Below are 19,689 nucleotides of genomic sequence, written 5' to 3'. Positions count from 1 at the left end.
CTATAGACAGGGTGTTTTAATTACTGTTTAACTGTTTTACTGTAAAACTAATAAATAAATAAATAAATAAATGTAAAAAATAAACAGTATACAAATCACATAGTAGCATCAAACCTGACAAATAAATAAAATAAAATAAAATAAAATAAAATAAATAAATAAATAGGCAATAAAACCAGAATGTATACAAGTATCATAGTAACATTAAAACTAATAAATAAATAAATGTCAAAAACAAACAGTATACAAATTTCATAGCAGTTTCAAACCTGATAAATGAATGAATGAATGAAATAAACTAACAAATAAAATAAAATAAAATAAATATGTAATAAAACTAGAATATATACAAATATCAAAGCAACATTAAAACAAACAAATAAATAAATAAATAAATGTCTAAAACAAACTGTATACAAATCTCATAGCAGCATCAAACCTGATAAATAAATAAATAAATAAATAAATAAATATATAGGTAGATGGGTAGATAGGTAATAAAATCAGAATCTATACAAATATCAAAGCAACATTAAAACTTATAAACTTATAAAAAAAAATAAACCAATAAATAAATAAATAAATGTCAAAAACAAACAGTATACAAATATAGCAGCATCAAACCTTATGAATGAATGAATAAATAAACAAATAAATAACAAATAAATAAATAAATTTATAAATAAATGTTGTAATTAACATCTGTGAAGAGTACAATTGTAAGAACGATTATTTTTTAGTAATGTATTTCCCCTGGAAATTCCCAAATAAATAAATAAATAAATAAATAGGCAATAAAACCAGAATTATTACAAATATCATAGCAACATTAAAACTAATAAATAAATAAATATGTTAAAAAACAAGCAGTATACAAATCTTATAACAGGATGAATAATAAATAAATAAATAAATAAATAAATACATTTTTTAATGTACACATGTGAAGTGTACAATTTTAATAAAGATTGATTTTTTCAGTAATGTGTTCCCATTAGAAATTCAAAAATTGTTAAATAAATAAATAAATAAAGTGTTTTTTTTTTTCAATTGTACAGTACGTCAGTGAAGTCTACAGTTTTAATAAAGATAGATTTTTCAGTAATATATTCCCATTAAAAATTCCCAAATGATTAAACAAATAAATAAATAAATAGATAAATGAACGAATGCATGAATGAATGAATGAATGAATGTTTTTGTAAAGTACATCTCAACCAATCATTCAAATAATGAAACAAATAATCAATCAGGCCACAAAACGCAGCAACATGAAAAGACTGACCTCAAACACATCCGTCAGTTCAGATTTTGCTACCTGCTCATTTGCGTTTGTTTTAAATGTGCAAAGCTATCAATACAAATGTGAGCGATGAGATGCGTTCGTTGATAGACAGGGTTGTCACACTCACTCCATCATCAATTGTACATAATGGACGGCTTTGACATTTAATTTCAGTGTGTTTTTGGAGCGTGCCGCAGATGAATTACACTCTGATTTGCCGGACTGACTATTTAATGATAGCTGTCAGAAAGACCGTGGCGTCAAAACAGCGTGACGCTGGAGCCGTTCTTTCCACTGTGGACTCCTGAATGCAGATGATTATGTTTATGAAGGACTAGTGAGGGCAAAAGGCTGTGAGATGAACATTTGCATTAAATCAAGTGAGAGCAAGACCAACTCTATTACTAAAGCGAGATTACAGACGCACTGCTCTCCAAACACCACATCTTTAGCAGCTTCCAACTTTTCCAATAAAGCAATTCAATAAATGGCATGATTTCAATTAATGCCAACCATGTGTGAGACGCGTCCATTCAGCGCTTGGCCTTTTTCAGATAGAAATTGCCTGGAGAATGTAATGTTCTGCTTGAACTAGCAGCAGACTGTAGCCACGTGCTTCGAAACCACGGAGCCGCGCGTCTGACTGACAGAACACAATAAAAAATCTATTAGTCTGGAGAGCGCGTCTTCATCGGCCATCGCATGCATACAGAGAGAGACTCATAACAAAGAGGGAAGAAGAGAGAACGAGAAGATGCTTTTGGGTTTTTGGAGTCTTACATTCGCAGGAATGGTACTGAGATGTGAAAACTGAGCATTAACACGAGAAAAATTCTTGTAGTATTTCAACTTTACTCTCGTAATATATCAACTTTATTCTCATAGTATTTTGACTTTATTCTTGTAATATTTCAACTTTATTCTCATAGTATTCTGACTTTATTCTGACAGTATTTCACCTTTATTCTCGTAATATTTAAATTTTATTCTCATAATATTTCGACTTTACTCTCATAATATTTTGACTTTATTCTTGTAGTATTCAGACTTTATTCCCGTAGTATTTCAACTTTATTCTCGTAGTATTTCAGCTTTATTGTCATAATATTTTGGCTTTATTCTCATAGTACTTCGACTTTATTCTTCCAATATTTCGACTTTATTCTCGTAGTATTCCGACTTCATTGTCGTAGTATTTTGACTTTACTCTCGTAGTATTTCAATTTTATTGTCGTAGTATTTCGACTTTACTCTTGTAATATTTCAACTTTATTCTCATAATATTCCGACTTTATTCATGTAGTATTTCAACTCTACTCTCGTAATATATATACTTTATTCTCACAACATTTTGACTTTACTCTCATAATATTTTGACTTTATTCTTGTAGTATTCAGACTTTATTCCCGTAGTATTTCAACTTTATTCCCGTAGTATTTCATCTTTATTCTCGTAGTATTTCAACTTTATTGTCATAATATTTTGGCTTTATTCTCATAGTACTTCGACTTTATTCTTCCAATATTTCGACTTTATTCTCGTAGTATTCTGACTTCATTGTCGTAGCATTTTGACTTTACTCTCGTAGTATTTCGATTTTACTGTCATAATATTTCGACTTTATTCTTGTAATTTTTCAACTTTATTCTCATAATATTCTGACTTTACTCTCATAGTATCCAACTTTATTCTCACAATATTTTGACTTTATTCTGATAGCATTTCGACTTTATTCTTATAATATTTCAACTTTATTTTCATAATATTCCGACTTTATTCATGTAGTATTTCAACTTTACTCTCGTAATATATAAACTTTATTCTCATAATATATCGAGTTTATTCTTGTAGTATTTCGACTTTACTCTCGTAATATTTTGACTTTATTCTCATAGTATTTCAACTATATTCTCATAATATTTCGACTTTATTCTTGTAATATATCGAGTTCATTCTCGTAGTATTTCGACTTTACTCTTGTCGAATTCCGACTTTATTCTGACTTCAATTAATGCCAACCATGTGTGAGATGCTTCCATTCAGCGCTTGGCCTTTTTAGATAGACTGATAGACTGTCTGACTGACAGAACACAATAAAAAATCTATTAGTCTGGAGAACATACAGAGAGAGACTCATAACGAAGAGGGAAGAAGAGACAACGAGAAGATGCTTTCGGTTTTTGGAGAGTCTTAAATTTGCAGGAATGGTACTGAGATGTGAAAACTGAGCATTAAAATGAGAAAAAGCTGAAAATCCTTCATGAAAGATGCACTCGTAGATGTTAAAAGTTTAAAAATGCATTCACTCACTCCAAAGACACCAATTGAGGAGTCGTACTCGGTGAAAAGTTCTGCTTGATAGAAAAAGTAAAGTTGATGGACAGAAAAACAAATCAATAACTACTTAGAGAGAAAAAGCAAAACGTTTTTTAACCCTGTAAAGCCTGACATATGAAATTATAGTCAGAAAAATAACTTTTTTGAAATGGAACAGTTTATTGAACCTTTTGAATACAAAGGGTCAAAAGGTAAAATGTAAATATTTAAACAAAAATGTAAATAACATTGTTTTTAAATTGATTTTTTAGTCAAATTCAATACTTAATTCAAATTCATTTTTTACTCCTCTTTTCCTCTTAATACGAGGGCCAAAAACTGAACTTGAGTGAGGGCCATAGGCCAAAAGTAAATGCTGCATTATATCCAATTATGTTATGTTAAAATGCATTTTGCATTGTTTTTTATTTGTTTGTTTGTTTGTTTGTTTTATTTAAATTATTTTTACATCAAATTCAATACTATTGTTTTTTGGCATTTCAATGCAAAAATAAAACAAAAAATTAAAACAAAAATGATTTCTGCTAATAACCCCACATATATTCAAAGAAATTCCGGTGGTCTTGCAACTTCTCCCAGTGCTCCCAATCTGGGCCATTTGCATGTGCAATATAGGCTATACTCTCAAAATATTATAACTAATTTCTACTATTCAATTCTTGAAACATTTCGACTTTATTCTCAAAAAATTTAAACTTTATTCTTGTAGTATTTTGACTTTACTCTTATAATATTTCGACTTTATTCTCATAGTATTTCGACCTTACTCTCGAAACATTTCAACTTTATTCTGGTAGTACTTCGACTTTATTCTTGTAATATTTCAACTTTACTCTCGTAGTATTTCGACTTGATTATTGTAGTATTTTGACTTTATTCTCATAGTACTTCAACTTTACTCTCATAATATTTCAACTTTATTCTCGTAATATTTCAACTTTACTCTCGTAGTATTTCGACTTTATCCTTATAATATTTCAACTTTATTCTCAAACATTTCAACTTTATTCTCGTGGTACTTTGACTTTGCTCTTGTAATATTTCGACTTTATTCTCTTAGTTTTTTTACTTTATTCTCGTAATATTTCAACTTTATTCTCATAGTATTTTGACTTTATTCTCATAGTATTTTGACTTTATTCTCATAGTATTTCGACTTTATCCTTGTAATATTTAGACTTTGTGTAAACATTTCGACTTTATTATCGAAACATTTCAACTTTATTCACGTAGTACTTTGACTTTACTCTCGTAATATTTCGACTTTATTTATGTCGTATTTCAACTTTACTCTCGTAGTATTTCAACTTTATCCTTGTAATATTTAGACTTTATTCTTAAAACATTTCGACTTTATTATCGAAACATTTCAACTTTATTCTTGAAACATTAAGACTTTCTCACAGTATTTCAACTTTATTCTCATAATATTTTGACTTTAATCTCAAAATATTTCGACCTTATTCTCGAAACATTTCAACTTTATTCTGGTAGTACTTCTACTTTACTCTAGTACTGTTTCGACTTTACTCTCGTCGTATTTCAACTTTATTTTCATAATATTTCGACTTTAATCTCAAATCATTTAGACTTTCTCATAGTATTTTTACTTTATTCTCATAGTATTTCTACTTTATTCTCAACTTAATTACTATTGTTTGTTTTTCTTGACATCAATGCAAAAATAAAAATGTTATAACAAAAATATAAATTAGAATGGAAGATATGCTTTAATGGCATGTTTTTCCTCACTTATTCTCTTGCATTGTGAAAAATGTTTTAGTCTTAGTAAGAGGAGACTGAAATGATCCAAACATAATGCAACGCAATCCAATGATGATTAACTCCACTGAGGAACAGTGAAAGTAAAGCTTCTGGAAACAAATATTCCTCAAAAGACCCTGATGATCAGATTTAACACTCACTGATTTTTCTAAAAAAATGATTCATAGAGAATGAAGTAAAGCCAAGCTGCTTCAGTCCAGAAAGTGTTCATCTGGAAATATTACTACAGTTATTCTTGTTTACTTGAGAAAAATCAGTCAAGATTTGACAGCAAAAAAAACACCAGGCACCAGAAGGTAAAAATGTAAACTATCAGTCAGACGACAGAAGGCTTGTACAGTAGGTTCTACAGGGTTAAAATCAAAGTTGTCAGACCTGAAACTCCACCTGGAGATGAGCCCGAAGCACGTAGAAATATATTCAGATTATGCGTTCTGCCTAATTAAGGATCTGCTTTCCACCTGCTGCAATCACAAGCTTTGAGTCTTAAAGCGGATATTTATAGATCTCTTTTCTCCGGCGATGTGATCCGATGCGATATCATTCTGCTGTCAACGGCAGACGACTAAAGTTAGAGGCACTTCTCCTCGACCCGCAGCTGCTGCATCGCTGACCTTTCCAGACGCGGCATGCCGCTGCATAGATATTGGATTTAACATCCTCTCGCCTAAATGAAAAACGCTTGCAAAACCAACACCGCGCAAACCTTACAGCTCGTGCGGCATCACGGCGGATTACCGTACCTTAATTTGTCGGTTCCAGCTTTGCGTCGAGAGATTCGAGCCATGAACAGAGGGAGGCTGACGGCATCCAGCCAGCGTTTCTCATACTTTGGTTCATTAGCCGAAGGTGAGGAGGGCGACGACGGGGCCTGGATGGAATAAATGAGAGGGAGAGAGTGAGAGGCCGGAGCAGAAACATCTCGTTTTAGCTCCATCCGCTGCCCTTTGATCACGGTGCCAGCGGCCTCGTAACAGCCGAGGCCCACCGTGCAAAAGCACGCGCGACGCTCGGACCCGACATAATAACTCCGGCTCAACGTGATCCTGCAGTATTTTGCAAATGAATGAGGATTATAGTTGCCTTGCATAAATGCATGCATATTCACATGTATGCACACTTCCATGCATATTCACACGCACACCAGAAGAACTTGGCAAGAAGATGATGAAAGTCTAGGCAGAAGAATGTTTCTGACACTGTATGCACACAGTCAGCCTTCGAAAGCTATAGAAGTGCATTTTAGCCACTAAATAAAAAGTAAATTTGAAAAGATGATTGCACATTTTTATCTCATAAATCAGACTTTTTCCATCACTTACCATTGCAATTCTTAACTAATTAATAACTTGAGAAACAAAGTCCAAATTACGATATTGCAGCTGCCGTTTTTTATTTTTTATTCTGTCAGAAACAAAAAAAAAAAACTGAAGAAACTGAATTGTGAAATATAAACAGATTTTTTTCTCAAAATTTTTCTTGAATTTTTAATTTATATTTCACAACTGACTTTTATCTCAGACTTCTGACCTTATATCTCACAATTCAGAATTGCAAGATATGAACAGAAATGCAAGGTATAAACTCAGAACTCTGCCTTTTTTCACAAATTATTTATTTTAGAGTTCTGAGTTTACATCTCGCAATTCTTTTTTACCGCCACACTGTAAAAAGTTTTCACCAGTTTTAACGTAAAAGCTTAGGTTCAGCAGCTGCCTTAAAATTTTAAGTTAAATTAACTTAAAAGTGAGTTAAAATGTACTTTTTGTACTTTTAAGTTGATTTAACTCATGAGTTGAAATGACTTGCACTTTAAAGTTAATTTAACTTAAAATTTTAAGGCAGCTGCTAAACTTTTTAAGTTGTAACTGGTGAAAACTTTTTGCAATGCATGGCATAAAAAAAAATTCTAATTTCACAGTTTGTTTCTCACAATTTTAAGAAAAAAAATATAGGAATTTAGAATTTTTCCTCATAATTCTGACTTTTTTCCCCTCTAAACTGTAATAAATGAAATAAATAGAATTGTGAAACAAACTCAGAATTATGACTTTTTTATTTAGAATTCTGAGTTTACATATTGCAATTAATTTTTTGTTGTTTCTGCCATAAGAATAAAAAAAATAAAAAAGGTAATTGCAACAATTCTTAAAATTTTTTCTTGCAATTGCAAGTTTATATCTCAACATTGTTTTTTCTTAGAATTTATATCATAGTTTATACCTGAATTGCAGGAAAAAAGTCAGAATTGTGGGATACATACTCAGAATCGCAAAGAAAAATAATCAGTAAAATCAGCACAAAAAGTTGTAATTACCTTTTTTATTTTTAATTTATTTTTTATTTATTATTGTTATTATTTTTTTTTCCATGGCAGAGACCATGTCTTAAATATTGGAGAGGACTCATTTTTTTCTATGAGGCTGAAAAAAAATTCAATTCCAGGTCTAATAGGATGTAATAATTTTGATTTATTAGCAAATAATATTTTTAAATACATACACATTTACTCTTATGCTTAATATGTTGAAAATGCAAAAAGAAATCTTGTCCTGCCACATTCAGTTAGGAATTACATGAATCAGGTAAATGATGGCATATTTTCCATGCAAAAAAAATCGGTAGTTTGCATTACTGGATATTACTGTCAGCTGTTTAACATTTCTATTGTAAAACAGTTGACAAATCTTAAATGTTTTGCTACTCCTAAATTCCCTTGCTCTCAATTGGATGTTAAAACTGATGCTTCATCCTGACAGCAAACCCTGCCTACTTTAATTTGATTGGCCATCTCAGTCATTTTGACATTGATGAGCACTGTTACAATTTCGAGGCAGACCAGTCTAAAAATGTAACTTTTAAAAACTCTTTTATCCAAACAACAAACAGAGCGTTGAGTAATAGAGTGCAGCAGACCAGAGCAAGATGTTCAAACAGTGGAAGGACATTTTGGCCTTTTCTAATTATCAAGGGGAACTTTCCCCTCTCAGTGTCTATGGCCGTTACGACTTTGGCAGAAACGGCTTTCACAGACTGTTGCAAACGTTGCCGGGAACCCATAAAATTCAGCTTGTCAAGCCCACAGTTTACAGTCTTCAAAATGTGCAGCCCCTAGTGTGCGTCACATTTGTGCTGTACTCACTTCAGCTGCAAAATCCTATAAGTCATTTCGGTATTAACGTAATATTATGCATGACATGCGTGAATCTCTCGGATGCAAATAGTCAGTGCAAAGTCAGTTAACTTATAAATCTCCTCGTATCAAATCAAAATCATATTTTTCTGCAAAACACATCAGTACAGGTGCTTCACGGTAGCTGCGGGATGCTTAAGATGGGGATATAGATTTTTTTGAGTCGTTTCTGACCTTGCTTCTAGATGCAATGAACATGGCATTTTAGGTTTATTTAAAAAATTCAGAAACATTTTCATAAACTAAAATTAAACAAATAAGAACTGAAATATGATTTTAAATATATATCAGCTAGTTGGCATTTTTGACTACCATTTAGTTAAACTTCATGTAGTAAAATAATTAAAAGTGAAAAAAAAAACTATGTATAACTTAAAATAATAATAATAATAATAAAATTTACAAAAACACAAAACAAAATGTCTAAAAATGTAACTAAAATTAAAATAAAAATAGAAAATAAAAAACAGAATCAAATAAAAAAATAAAATAACAATGAATATTAATTAAAACTATAATAGTATAGTAGTCAGAGCAACACACTAGCAGTGTTATTAAAGTTAACTAAAAATAAATCATTAAAAAAATCCAATTCCAAAAATTTCCATTACTTAAAATAAATAACCATTTACTGAAATAAGTAAATAAATAAATAAATAAATAAATAAATAAATAAATACTGTATTTCAGCTACAGCCACGGTAACATGATGTACTAAAATAATGAAAAATTAAATAAATGTTAATAAAAATATGAACAAATATAAAATTGCACAACAAAATTACTAAAACTTCAACTAAAACTAAAACGAAAATAGAAAAAACAGAATCAAAATAATAAAAAAAAAAAAATTAAATGAATAAAATAATAAAAAATAATAATAATTAATATAAATCATTAAAAAAAAAATCCAATTCCAAAAATGTCAATTACTTAAAATAAATAACCATTTACTGAAATTAAAAATAAATAAATACTTTATTTCAGCTACAGCCACGGTAACATTATATTAGTATATATAATGAAAAATGAAATAAACATTAATAAAAATATGAACAAATATAAAACACACAACAAAATTACTAAAACTTTAACTAACACTAAAATAAAAATAGAAAATAGAAAAAATATAATATAATTATATTATATATAATATTCTTTCTTATACAAGTTTCTTATACAGGAGAGTTTTCACTTTCCTGTATAAGAAACTTTTTAGCATAATTACCTCTGTATTTCATCTCCGACTGTATTCTTTCACTTGTGGCTGAATTTTCAAGCCATCACCAATTACATGTGAAGGCCTTTCTCCAGTCACATTCTCCACTCTGCTGTTTATTCGGACCAAAGCTGGATAATTAAACTTGATTTGACTTTCATGTTGAGCTGAGCCCAGAGATGACACTGAATGAAATATCGCCGACACGTCAAGACAGATCAGACTGACAGAGCGTCTCTCATAAGGAGCCAAACACCAGCTCTTCATTATGGTTTCTCCTCCAATACGTCCAGAGAGGTTCATCACGATACAGCACTGACATTTCACTATATCTCTAATAAAAACAGCAACAAATGAGCAAACAGTTCTCATATGGTAAGAGTATTTACTTACTGTACATATTATTATATAAGGCTTTAGGGCTTGTATAAGCTGTTTTTATCAGCGCAGTGTTTTTTCTTTGTTCTTGTTAATATAGCTGTTAGATTAATATTAATATTAATAACATAACAGCTAAAAGCAAGTCTATTAATCTGCACTGCGAGGCTTAAAGCACAGATCCAATATCTTGACACAAATCCACTATTTACTACATTAAATCAGTATTTTAACCGTTCTTGATATGTAGAGTCAGTGCAACCAAACTGCTAGTAAAACTGGTATGCATTTTAATTATTTCTGTATTAAGCATGCAGCAAAATACCAATTTTATTTGGCATCCCTACCTCCAGATATGGCAAAAAGAGCTGCTACGCTAATTATTGGCAAGTATGTAAATGAACAAATGCTAAAGCACCAGCCCGTCGGCCGATGAAAGCGAAACGCTGTCAATCAGCTCAATGTCACCGCAGCCTGGAGGGGACGACAAGCTCCGAGAATTATAATCACCTGCGGCCGACGAGCTCAAACACTACAAGAGGATTAGAAAAAAACTCATTTGAAGAACACAAGAGAAAAGCACAAATATTGTTGACTCAGCAGTCAGGAGAGCACCGGGTGTATTTTTGCACATTTCCATGCCTGGCAAAGGTAGAGAGAGTCAATGGAAGAAAAGAATTCATCTGTTTACGGTAATTGGACACAGTGGCTGTCATTCAATGTTTAATAATGAAGTATCTGTGTACACTGTTCCTGGAAAGATGCCTTATGAGCTTCTACATTCTTCCCATTTTTTTCGTGGGAATGCGACGCATCGAGGAACTTCATTAAAAGAAACTGTTCTGCTCTTGGAGACGCTCTCATTTACACAGAACTGACAAATGAGCTGATCTGAACACCATGGTGACCACTGTGTCACTTATTATGTGTTAAGGCAAACATCACTTGTAGCATTGCTTATAGGATAGGCTCAGGGATAGAGGTGTGTTTAAAATATGGAAGAAACATTTTATATCGTGCACTCTAGTGACACAATAGTAACGCCCTCCAAACACCCAGAATACTCTAGCAACACCATAGTAACCATAGTAGGTGTTACACCATAGTAATGCCTTGCAAACATCCGGAACACTCCAGCAACACCATAGTAACTATAGTAGGTGTTACACCATAGTAACGCCCTGCAAACACCCAGAACACTCTAGCAACACCACCACAGTAACGCCTTGCAAACACCCAAACACTCCAGCAACACCATAGTAACACCTTCCAAACACCCAGAACATTTCAACGACACCATAGTAACGCCTTATAAACACCCAGAACACTCTAGCAGCACCACCACAGTAACGCCTTGGAAATACCCAGAACACTCCAGCAACACCATAATAACCATAGTAGATGTTACACCATAGTAATGCCCTGAAAACACCCAGAACATTCTAGCAACACCATAGTAATGCCTTGCAAACATCCAGAACACTCCAGCAACACCATAGTAACGCCTTGTAAACACCCACAACACTCTAGCAACACCATAATAACCACAGTAGGTGTTACACCAAAGTAACGCCCTGAAAACACCCAGAATACTCTAGCAACACCACATTAACCATAGTAGATGTTACACCATAGTAATGCCCTGAAAACACCCAGAACATTCTAGCAACACCATAGTAATGCGTTCCAAACATCCAGAACACTCCATCAACACCATAGTAACTATAGTAGGTGTTGCATTATAGTAACTCCCTGAAAACACCCAGAACATTCTAGCAACACTATAGTAACCATAGTAGGTGTGACACCATAGTAACACCTTCCAAACACCCGGAACATTCTATCAACACCATATTAACTTTAGTACTGTAGGTGTTTCACCATAGTAACGCCCTGCAAACACCCAGAACATTCTAGCAACACCATAGTAACCATAGTAGGTGTGACACCATAGTAACACCTTCCAAACACCCAGAACATTCCAGCGACACCATAGTAATGCCTTGGAAACACCCAGAACACTCCAGCAGCACCACCATAGTAACGCCTTGGAAATACCCAGAACATTCCAGCAGCACCACCATAGTAACGCCTTGGAAATACCCAGAACATTCCAGCGACACCATAATAACGCCTTGCAAACACCCAAGCATTCTAGCATCACCATAGTAACGCCTTGGAAACACCCAGAACACTCCAGCAGCACCACCATAGTAACGCCTTGGAAATACCCAGAACACTCTAGCAACACCTCACTAATGCCTTGCAAACACTCTAGTAACACCATAGTAACGCCGTGCAAACACCCAAGCATTCTAGCAACACCATAGTAACGCCTTGGAAACACCCAGAACATTCTAGCAACACCATAGTAACGCCTTGGAAACACCCAGAACATTCTAGCAACACCATAGTAACGCCTTGGAAACACTCCAGAACACTCCAGCAGCACCACCATAGTAATGCCTTGGAAACACCCAGAACACTCCAGCAGCACCACCATAGTAACGCCTTGGAAATACCCAGAACATTCCAGCGACACCATAATAACGCCTTGCAAACACCCAAGCATTCTAGCATCACCATAGTAACGCCTTGGAAACACCCAGAACACTCCAGCAGCACCACCATAGTAACGCCTTGGAAATACCCAGAACACTCTAGCAACACCTCACTAATGCCTTGCAAACACTCTAGTAACACCATAGTAACGCCGTGCAAACACCCAAGCATTCTAGCAACACCATAGTAACGCCTTGGAAACACCCAGAACATTCTAGCAACACCATAGTAACGCCTTGGAAACACCCAGAACATTCTAGCAACACCATAGTAACGCCTTGGAAACACCCAGAACACTCCAGCAGCACCACCATAGTAATGCCTTGGAAATACCCAGAACATTCCAGCGACACCATAGTAATGCCTTGCAAACACCCAAACACTCTAGCAACACCATAGCAATGCCTGGCAAACACCCAAACACTCTAGTAACACCATAGTAATGCCTTGGAAACACCCAGAACACTCCAGCAGCACCACCATAGTAACGCCTTGGAAATACCCAGAACATTCCAGCGACACCATAGTAACGCCTTGCAAACACCCAAGCATTCTAGCATCACCACAGTAACGCCTTGCAAACACCCAGAACACTCCAGCAGCACCACCATAGTAACGCCTTGGAAATACCCAGAACATTCCAGCGACACTATAGTAACGCCTTGCAAACACCCAAACACTCTAGCAACACCATAGCAATGCCTGGCAAACACCCAAACACTCTAGTAACACCATAGTAATGCCTTGGAAACACCCAGAACACTCCAGCAGCACCACCATAGTAACGCCTTGGAAATACCCAGAACATTCCAGCGACACCATAGTAACGCCTTGCAAACACCCAAGCATTCTAGCATCACCATAGTAACGCCTTGCAAACACCCAAGCATTCTAGAAACACCATAGTAATGCCTTGGAAACACCCAGAACACTCCAGCAGCACCACCATAGTAACGCCTTGGAAATACCCAGAACATTCCAGCGACACCATAGTAATGCCTTGGAAACACCCAAGCATTCTAGCATCACCATAGTAACGCCTTGGAAACACCCAGAACACTCCAGCAGCACCACCATAGTAACGCCTTGGAAATACCCAGAACACTCTAGCAACACCTCACTAATGCCTTGCAAACACTCTAGTAACACCATAGTAACGCCGTGCAAACACCCAAGCATTCTAGCATCACCATAGTAACGCCTTGGAAACACCCAGAACACTCCAGCAGCACCACCATAGTAACGCCTTGGAAATACCCAGAACACTCTAGCAACACCTCACTAATGCCTTGCAAACACTCTAGTAACACCATAGTAACGCCGTGCAAACACCCAAGCATTCTAGCAACACCATAGTAACGCCTTGGAAACACCCAGAACATTCTAGCAACACCATAGTAACGCCTTGGAAACACCCAGAACATTCTAGCAACACCATAGTAACGCCTTGGAAACACCCAGAACACTCCAGCAGCACCACCATAGTAACGCCTTGGAAATACCCAGAACATTCCAGCGACACCATAGTAACGCCTTGCAAACACCCAAGCATTCTAGCAACACCATAGTAATGCCTTGGAAACACCCAGAACACTCCAGCAGCACCACCATAGTAACGCCTTGGAAATACCCAGAACATTCCAGCGACACCATAGTAACGCCTTGCAAACACCCAAGCATTCTAGCAACACCATAGTAACGCCTTGCAAACACCCAAACACTCTAGCAACACCATAGCAATGCCTGGCAAACACCCAAACACTCTAGTAACACCATAGCAACGACGGGAAAACACCCAAACACTCTAGTAACACCATATTAATGCCTTGCACCCAGAACACTCTAGCAGCACCACCATAGTAACACCTTGCAAACAGTCTAGCAACACCATAGTAACCATAGTAGGTGTTACACTATAGTAATGCCCTGAAAACACCCAGAACACTCTAGCAACACCATAGTAGCTACAACAGGAGGTAACACCATAGTAACACCCTAAAAACACAAGAACACTGTAGCAACACCACCACAGTAATACCTTGGAAACACCCGAGCAACCACCCCAGCAACCCCATAGCAGTCAGTCCTTTACCCACGTCCTGGCAAACACCCAGAACATCCCAGCGGCCTTATAGCAGCGCCCTGGCAAACACTCTTCACTTTGGCATCATCACAGCATCTAAACCTCTACTAAGTGCCATCAGCAGTGTTTCTGAGCTCTGTTCTATTTATAGACTGACTTTAGGGTCGCATCCAACACAGAAATCTTGATTTGTCGGCACTCCGAGATTGAGTTTCTCATTTTCAGCTTTCTCTCTCCTTCAAGTTGCATTGCTGAGGCGTGAATGGATTTTCAGAGGCTGTATGCAGATCTCAGATCTCAGAGCTTCACCTGCTGACACACAGTGGCCGTCGCTTCCCCAGAGTCTCAGTGTCACACGTGTCGTCACATTAACGTGCTGCATGTAAATCTCTGCGTGTTCATGTGGTCTGTGATCAGATCGAGTCAGACATCTGCCTTACCTTTGCTCTCTGATTTGAATAAGAAAGTGACCGGTGACTTAACGAGACACAGCGTGTTCGCTCAGATGACGGCAGGACAGTCTCAGTCTGTCAGGTCGTGCGGCTGCCGCACTCTATTAACTGGCCGTGAGGAGCCTCGGCAGTGATATTTCAAGGTCAGATTAAATACATGACCTCTATATCCTCTATATGCCTTTGAAAGAGCCCTCGGTGTAAGTGAGGCTTCTTTTTAGGACAGTAGTGTTCTGGATGGTAACTAGCACTAGTTAGAAAAAACTCTTTGGCTGGTCGCACGAGCTGTGCATAAATTACAACTTAGCCTAGTTTTTATGTAAGTTACAACTTAAGGACTAAATATTTTTGCGCTGCACCTTTAAATGTAGTTAAAACCTAACTCTGTGTATAAACTAAATATTTACACGAGCAGAGTGAATGAATTGCATCAGTTGCTTTTGTTTTTGTTCTAAGTTAATTGCAACATTTTATCTAAGTTTTTATACATTTTTTTTCTTGCAATTGTAAGTTTTTATCTTGCAATCAAGAGAAAAGAAAAAATTAATTAGTTGTAGAATTTAAATAATTTAAATAATTAAGAATTAAGAATTTAAATAATTTACAACTATATGTTATTAATTGTGAGTTGTACACAGAATTCAGAGAAAAATAGTCACTCACAATTGCGAGTTTTTAATTGCGAGATGTAAACTTTCTAAGAATTTCTGAGAAATTCTAAAAAAAAAACTGAACATCGCGAAATGTTAAATTGTTTATAAATAGTTTATAACTTGCAATTATGAGATATAAACTCACAATTCTGAGGAAATGTCAACATTTTGAACGTGAATCTGACCAAAACAGCACGCCTCAGTATGGAAGCTTATTTCCACCACAGAATAAAAATATTAAGGTAATTGTGACTTTTTATTCCACAGTTCTGACTTTTTTCTTTAAATCACAAGTTTATGTCTCACAATTGCACGTTATTAATTGCAAAATTTAAACTCAGATTTCTGAGGAAAAAAGGTCAGAATTACATATTGTAAACTTGCAACTGTGAGTTTATATCTCACAGAAGAGTTAGAAACTTGCAATCAAGACTTTTCTCAGAGTTATACATTTATATTTCATAATTGCAAGTCATTAATTGAGAGACGTAAACTTTGTGATATTCTGCGAAAAAGTCAGAATTGAACTTGCAGTTATGAGTTATAAACTCACAATTTTTTTCTCAAAATTGCTAATTTATATTCTGCATAATTGAAACGTAAATTTAGATGTCAGGGGAAAAAAGTCAGAATTACAAGTTGTAAACTCATAACTGTGAGTTTATATCTCACAATTGTGTTACAGACTTGCAATTCTGACTTTTTGCAATTGCAAGTTATTTATTGCAAAATGTAAACTTTCTGAAAAATTCGGAGAAAACGCCAGAACCTGTAAGCTCGCAGTTGTGAGTTTGTACCTTGTAATTATGAGTTATGAACAGTTTATCTTAGGGTTGCAAGTTTCTATCTCATAATTGCAATTTATTAAATTTGAAACTCAAAAAGTCAGAATTGTAAGATGCAAACTCGGAATTGTGAATTTATATCTTGCAATTCTTATAAACTCGCAATTCAGTTTTTTCTCATTTGCAATTTATATATCTAACGTGATAAACGTTTTAAACTTAGTTTACATCTGGCAATTCTGACATTTTTCTCAGAATTATGACTTTACATCAATTGATAACACAATTCTGAGTAAAAAGTTTAACTTCAGAGTTTATAACACAATTGCGAGTTAACACCTTGCAATTATGTTTTTTTTTCTGAATTGCAAGTGTATATGTCACGATTGCACATTATTAATTGCGAAATGTAACTGAAAATTGTGAGAAACAAAAATCTGAATTGCAAAATGTAAACTAGTTTATAAAAACTGTATAACTTACACGTGCGGCATATAAACTCACAATTCTGAGAAAAAATGTTTGCAAATACTTTTATATATATATATATATATATTTATTCCTACTACCTGCTATGTCCTGCAGAACACATGGTGCAACCAAATAAATTTTGAGTTAATTACTAACTATCCAGCAGTTACTAAGCCGAAATCTTAGTACCGAAATTGATTTGGAATTAGTAATGCAAGTTAAATACTAATTATTAGAGTTTTAGAAAATATCCTCCTGGTTTGACAAACAAGGCTTAAGCCTAGTCCCAGACTAAAATGCATGTCTGGGTTGTTTTAACAAATAGAAACTGATCTTAAAGTACATCAGTGCCATTGTTTTGTTTCAAGATGCACACGAGCAATGTTATCTTCTAAGGCACGTTTATAAAAGATACTGAAACGTCCTAACTGAACTATGGCCTAATCCTAGCTTAACCTAAACCCTGTCTGTGAAACCAGGCCTATTTACTCTAAACTACAAACTCTAACTATGAGCAAAAATAATAGTGATGCTTGCCTTAAACCAGCAGCGCTCAAGGAGTCAATTCGAGTTTTCTATCTGACATAGGCATTTTCAACCTGATTCTGTCATCCGTCTCACTTTCGAGGCTTATGAATAAGCTCCTTAACGGAAGTGATGTTCATAACGATACAAAAGGTGACTTACCGTGTTGCTCGAGTTCCCATTTAAATGCAAACCACTGTCGAAAAGCGGCGAGGACGCCCTGCTACTCTGATCGCTGGACGGTCCAGGTGAACCTGAGGGAATATGGCAGATTATTACATATTCTATATACAGCAGAGCTCATACTGTGTGCAAATCTAGTGTAGTAACTCCGCACTTCTAAATCCGTGCGATATGACGCGCATTAGCTTGGCAAGCCGCTTTTTGGGTTGTCACGATGCCATGGACAGCAAAGTCACAGGAGATTATGGGTATAAGGTGAGTGTGAAATGCACAAGACGCAGGAGTTCTGACACGGGCCTCACTGGAAAATGCACAGCGCAGAAAGTAGATTTCATGCAGGGGAATCTACGACACGCTGCTCTGAAAGTCGTCTTTCTGTCTCATGCAGCACACAGCTGCTCGCTTCTGTCCCGAGAGATTCTCTTTCCTGCAGAGTTGATGCTGCCTTCAGATTCGTCTGTGAAGTTCCTACTTACTAGCTGAAATGTGACATGCATTCAAGTAATTTTAGTCTGAAAATATGGGATGACTTGGAAAAAATTCATATTCTTTCCTCTATTTTTCACTTCATGACAAATACCTAGGATGCTATGACAAAACGTAGAGCAAAAGTTGTGCATTAGGTGTGTAGCTCTGTAACAGCTCTTATTATTTACATTTAAATAAATAAATAGATACATACATAAATACATAAATACAAATATACATATTAGATTTAAAAAACCCTAAATTTAAAAATTGGTGATATTATTGTTAACTTAAAAATAAGATCATTAAAGATATTTTTAATAATTAAAAAAATATATTTATTGAAAAAAATTGTGATTAAAAATTATGTGTAATTTATGTATAAATTATGTGTAATATTGCATTTTCATGCGCTGATATTTTTCATACTTTTTTCTTCATATATAAAATATTAAAAAATATAAAATAAAATATTAAAATTAAAAATATATAAAAAACAAAAATTGGAAATGTTGCTTTGGCAAACACCTAAAGAAATGTTTAAAATATGTTTAACTAATAAAAAATAAAATAAATTAAGTCTTAAAAATACTAAAATTGCCAAAACTGAAATAAAAATAAATAAAAATAATAAAAACAGATATAAATATTAGATTAAACTAAATCTTAAAATTTGTGATATTATTGTTAACTAAAAATAAGATAATTAAAGATCTTTTTAATAATTTCTAAAACAAAAAATATGTATAAATTATGTGTAATATTGCATTTTCTTGTGTTGAATTTCTTTTATTTTTTCTTCATACATATATACACACACACACACACACACACACACACACATATATATATATATATATATATATATATATATACACACACACATATATATATATATATATATATATATATATATGAATGAAAAATTAAATTATTAAAATTAGAAAATGATCTTAATAACATAAAAAATAAACTGAAATAGAAATGTTGCTTTGGCAAATAACTAAAGAAATGTTTAAAGTATGACATTTAAAATAAATAAAAATGGCGAAAGCATATAAACACAATTTCTAAAACGTAAATTTAAAAGAAAAATAAACAAAAAATAAATAACAACAACAAAAACCATAACAAAACTGACAGAATAAAATAATACTACAATAACACCGGCACTTATTGTTGTATTTGCATATTTTTTCATTACTGTGTTGCTACAGAGAATGATAAGATGAAATGTTGTTTGGTTGCTTAATAAACCAGTTAAATTAGTGCTATTTTCTAGTAAGGTTTATTGCCATTCTTCATCAAC

At 34.2% G+C, this 19,689-nt stretch overlaps 1 protein-coding gene across 2 annotated transcripts in view; it reads right to left on the bottom strand.

Moving 5' to 3' along the window:
• sntg2 (syntrophin, gamma 2) overlaps positions 1-19,689 on the bottom strand; it is a 116,386-nt gene that overhangs the window by 34,517 nt on the left and 62,180 nt on the right. For both annotated transcript variants that reach the window (XM_051134251.1, XM_051134250.1), the window contains exons 8-9: positions 17,892-17,983; positions 6,152-6,279 (exon numbers count right to left, since the gene is read on the bottom strand). In XM_051134251.1, the coding sequence (XP_050990208.1) occupies positions 6,152-6,279; positions 17,892-17,983 (220 nt within the window). The remainder of the gene's footprint in view (positions 1-6,151; positions 6,280-17,891; positions 17,984-19,689) is intronic.

This window comes from Labeo rohita, chromosome 17 (genome assembly GCF_022985175.1).
Source record: "Labeo rohita strain BAU-BD-2019 chromosome 17, IGBB_LRoh.1.0, whole genome shotgun sequence".
Taxonomy (NCBI): domain Eukaryota; kingdom Metazoa; phylum Chordata; class Actinopteri; order Cypriniformes; family Cyprinidae; genus Labeo; species Labeo rohita.
This window is presented reverse-complemented; position numbering and strand designations above follow the sequence as displayed.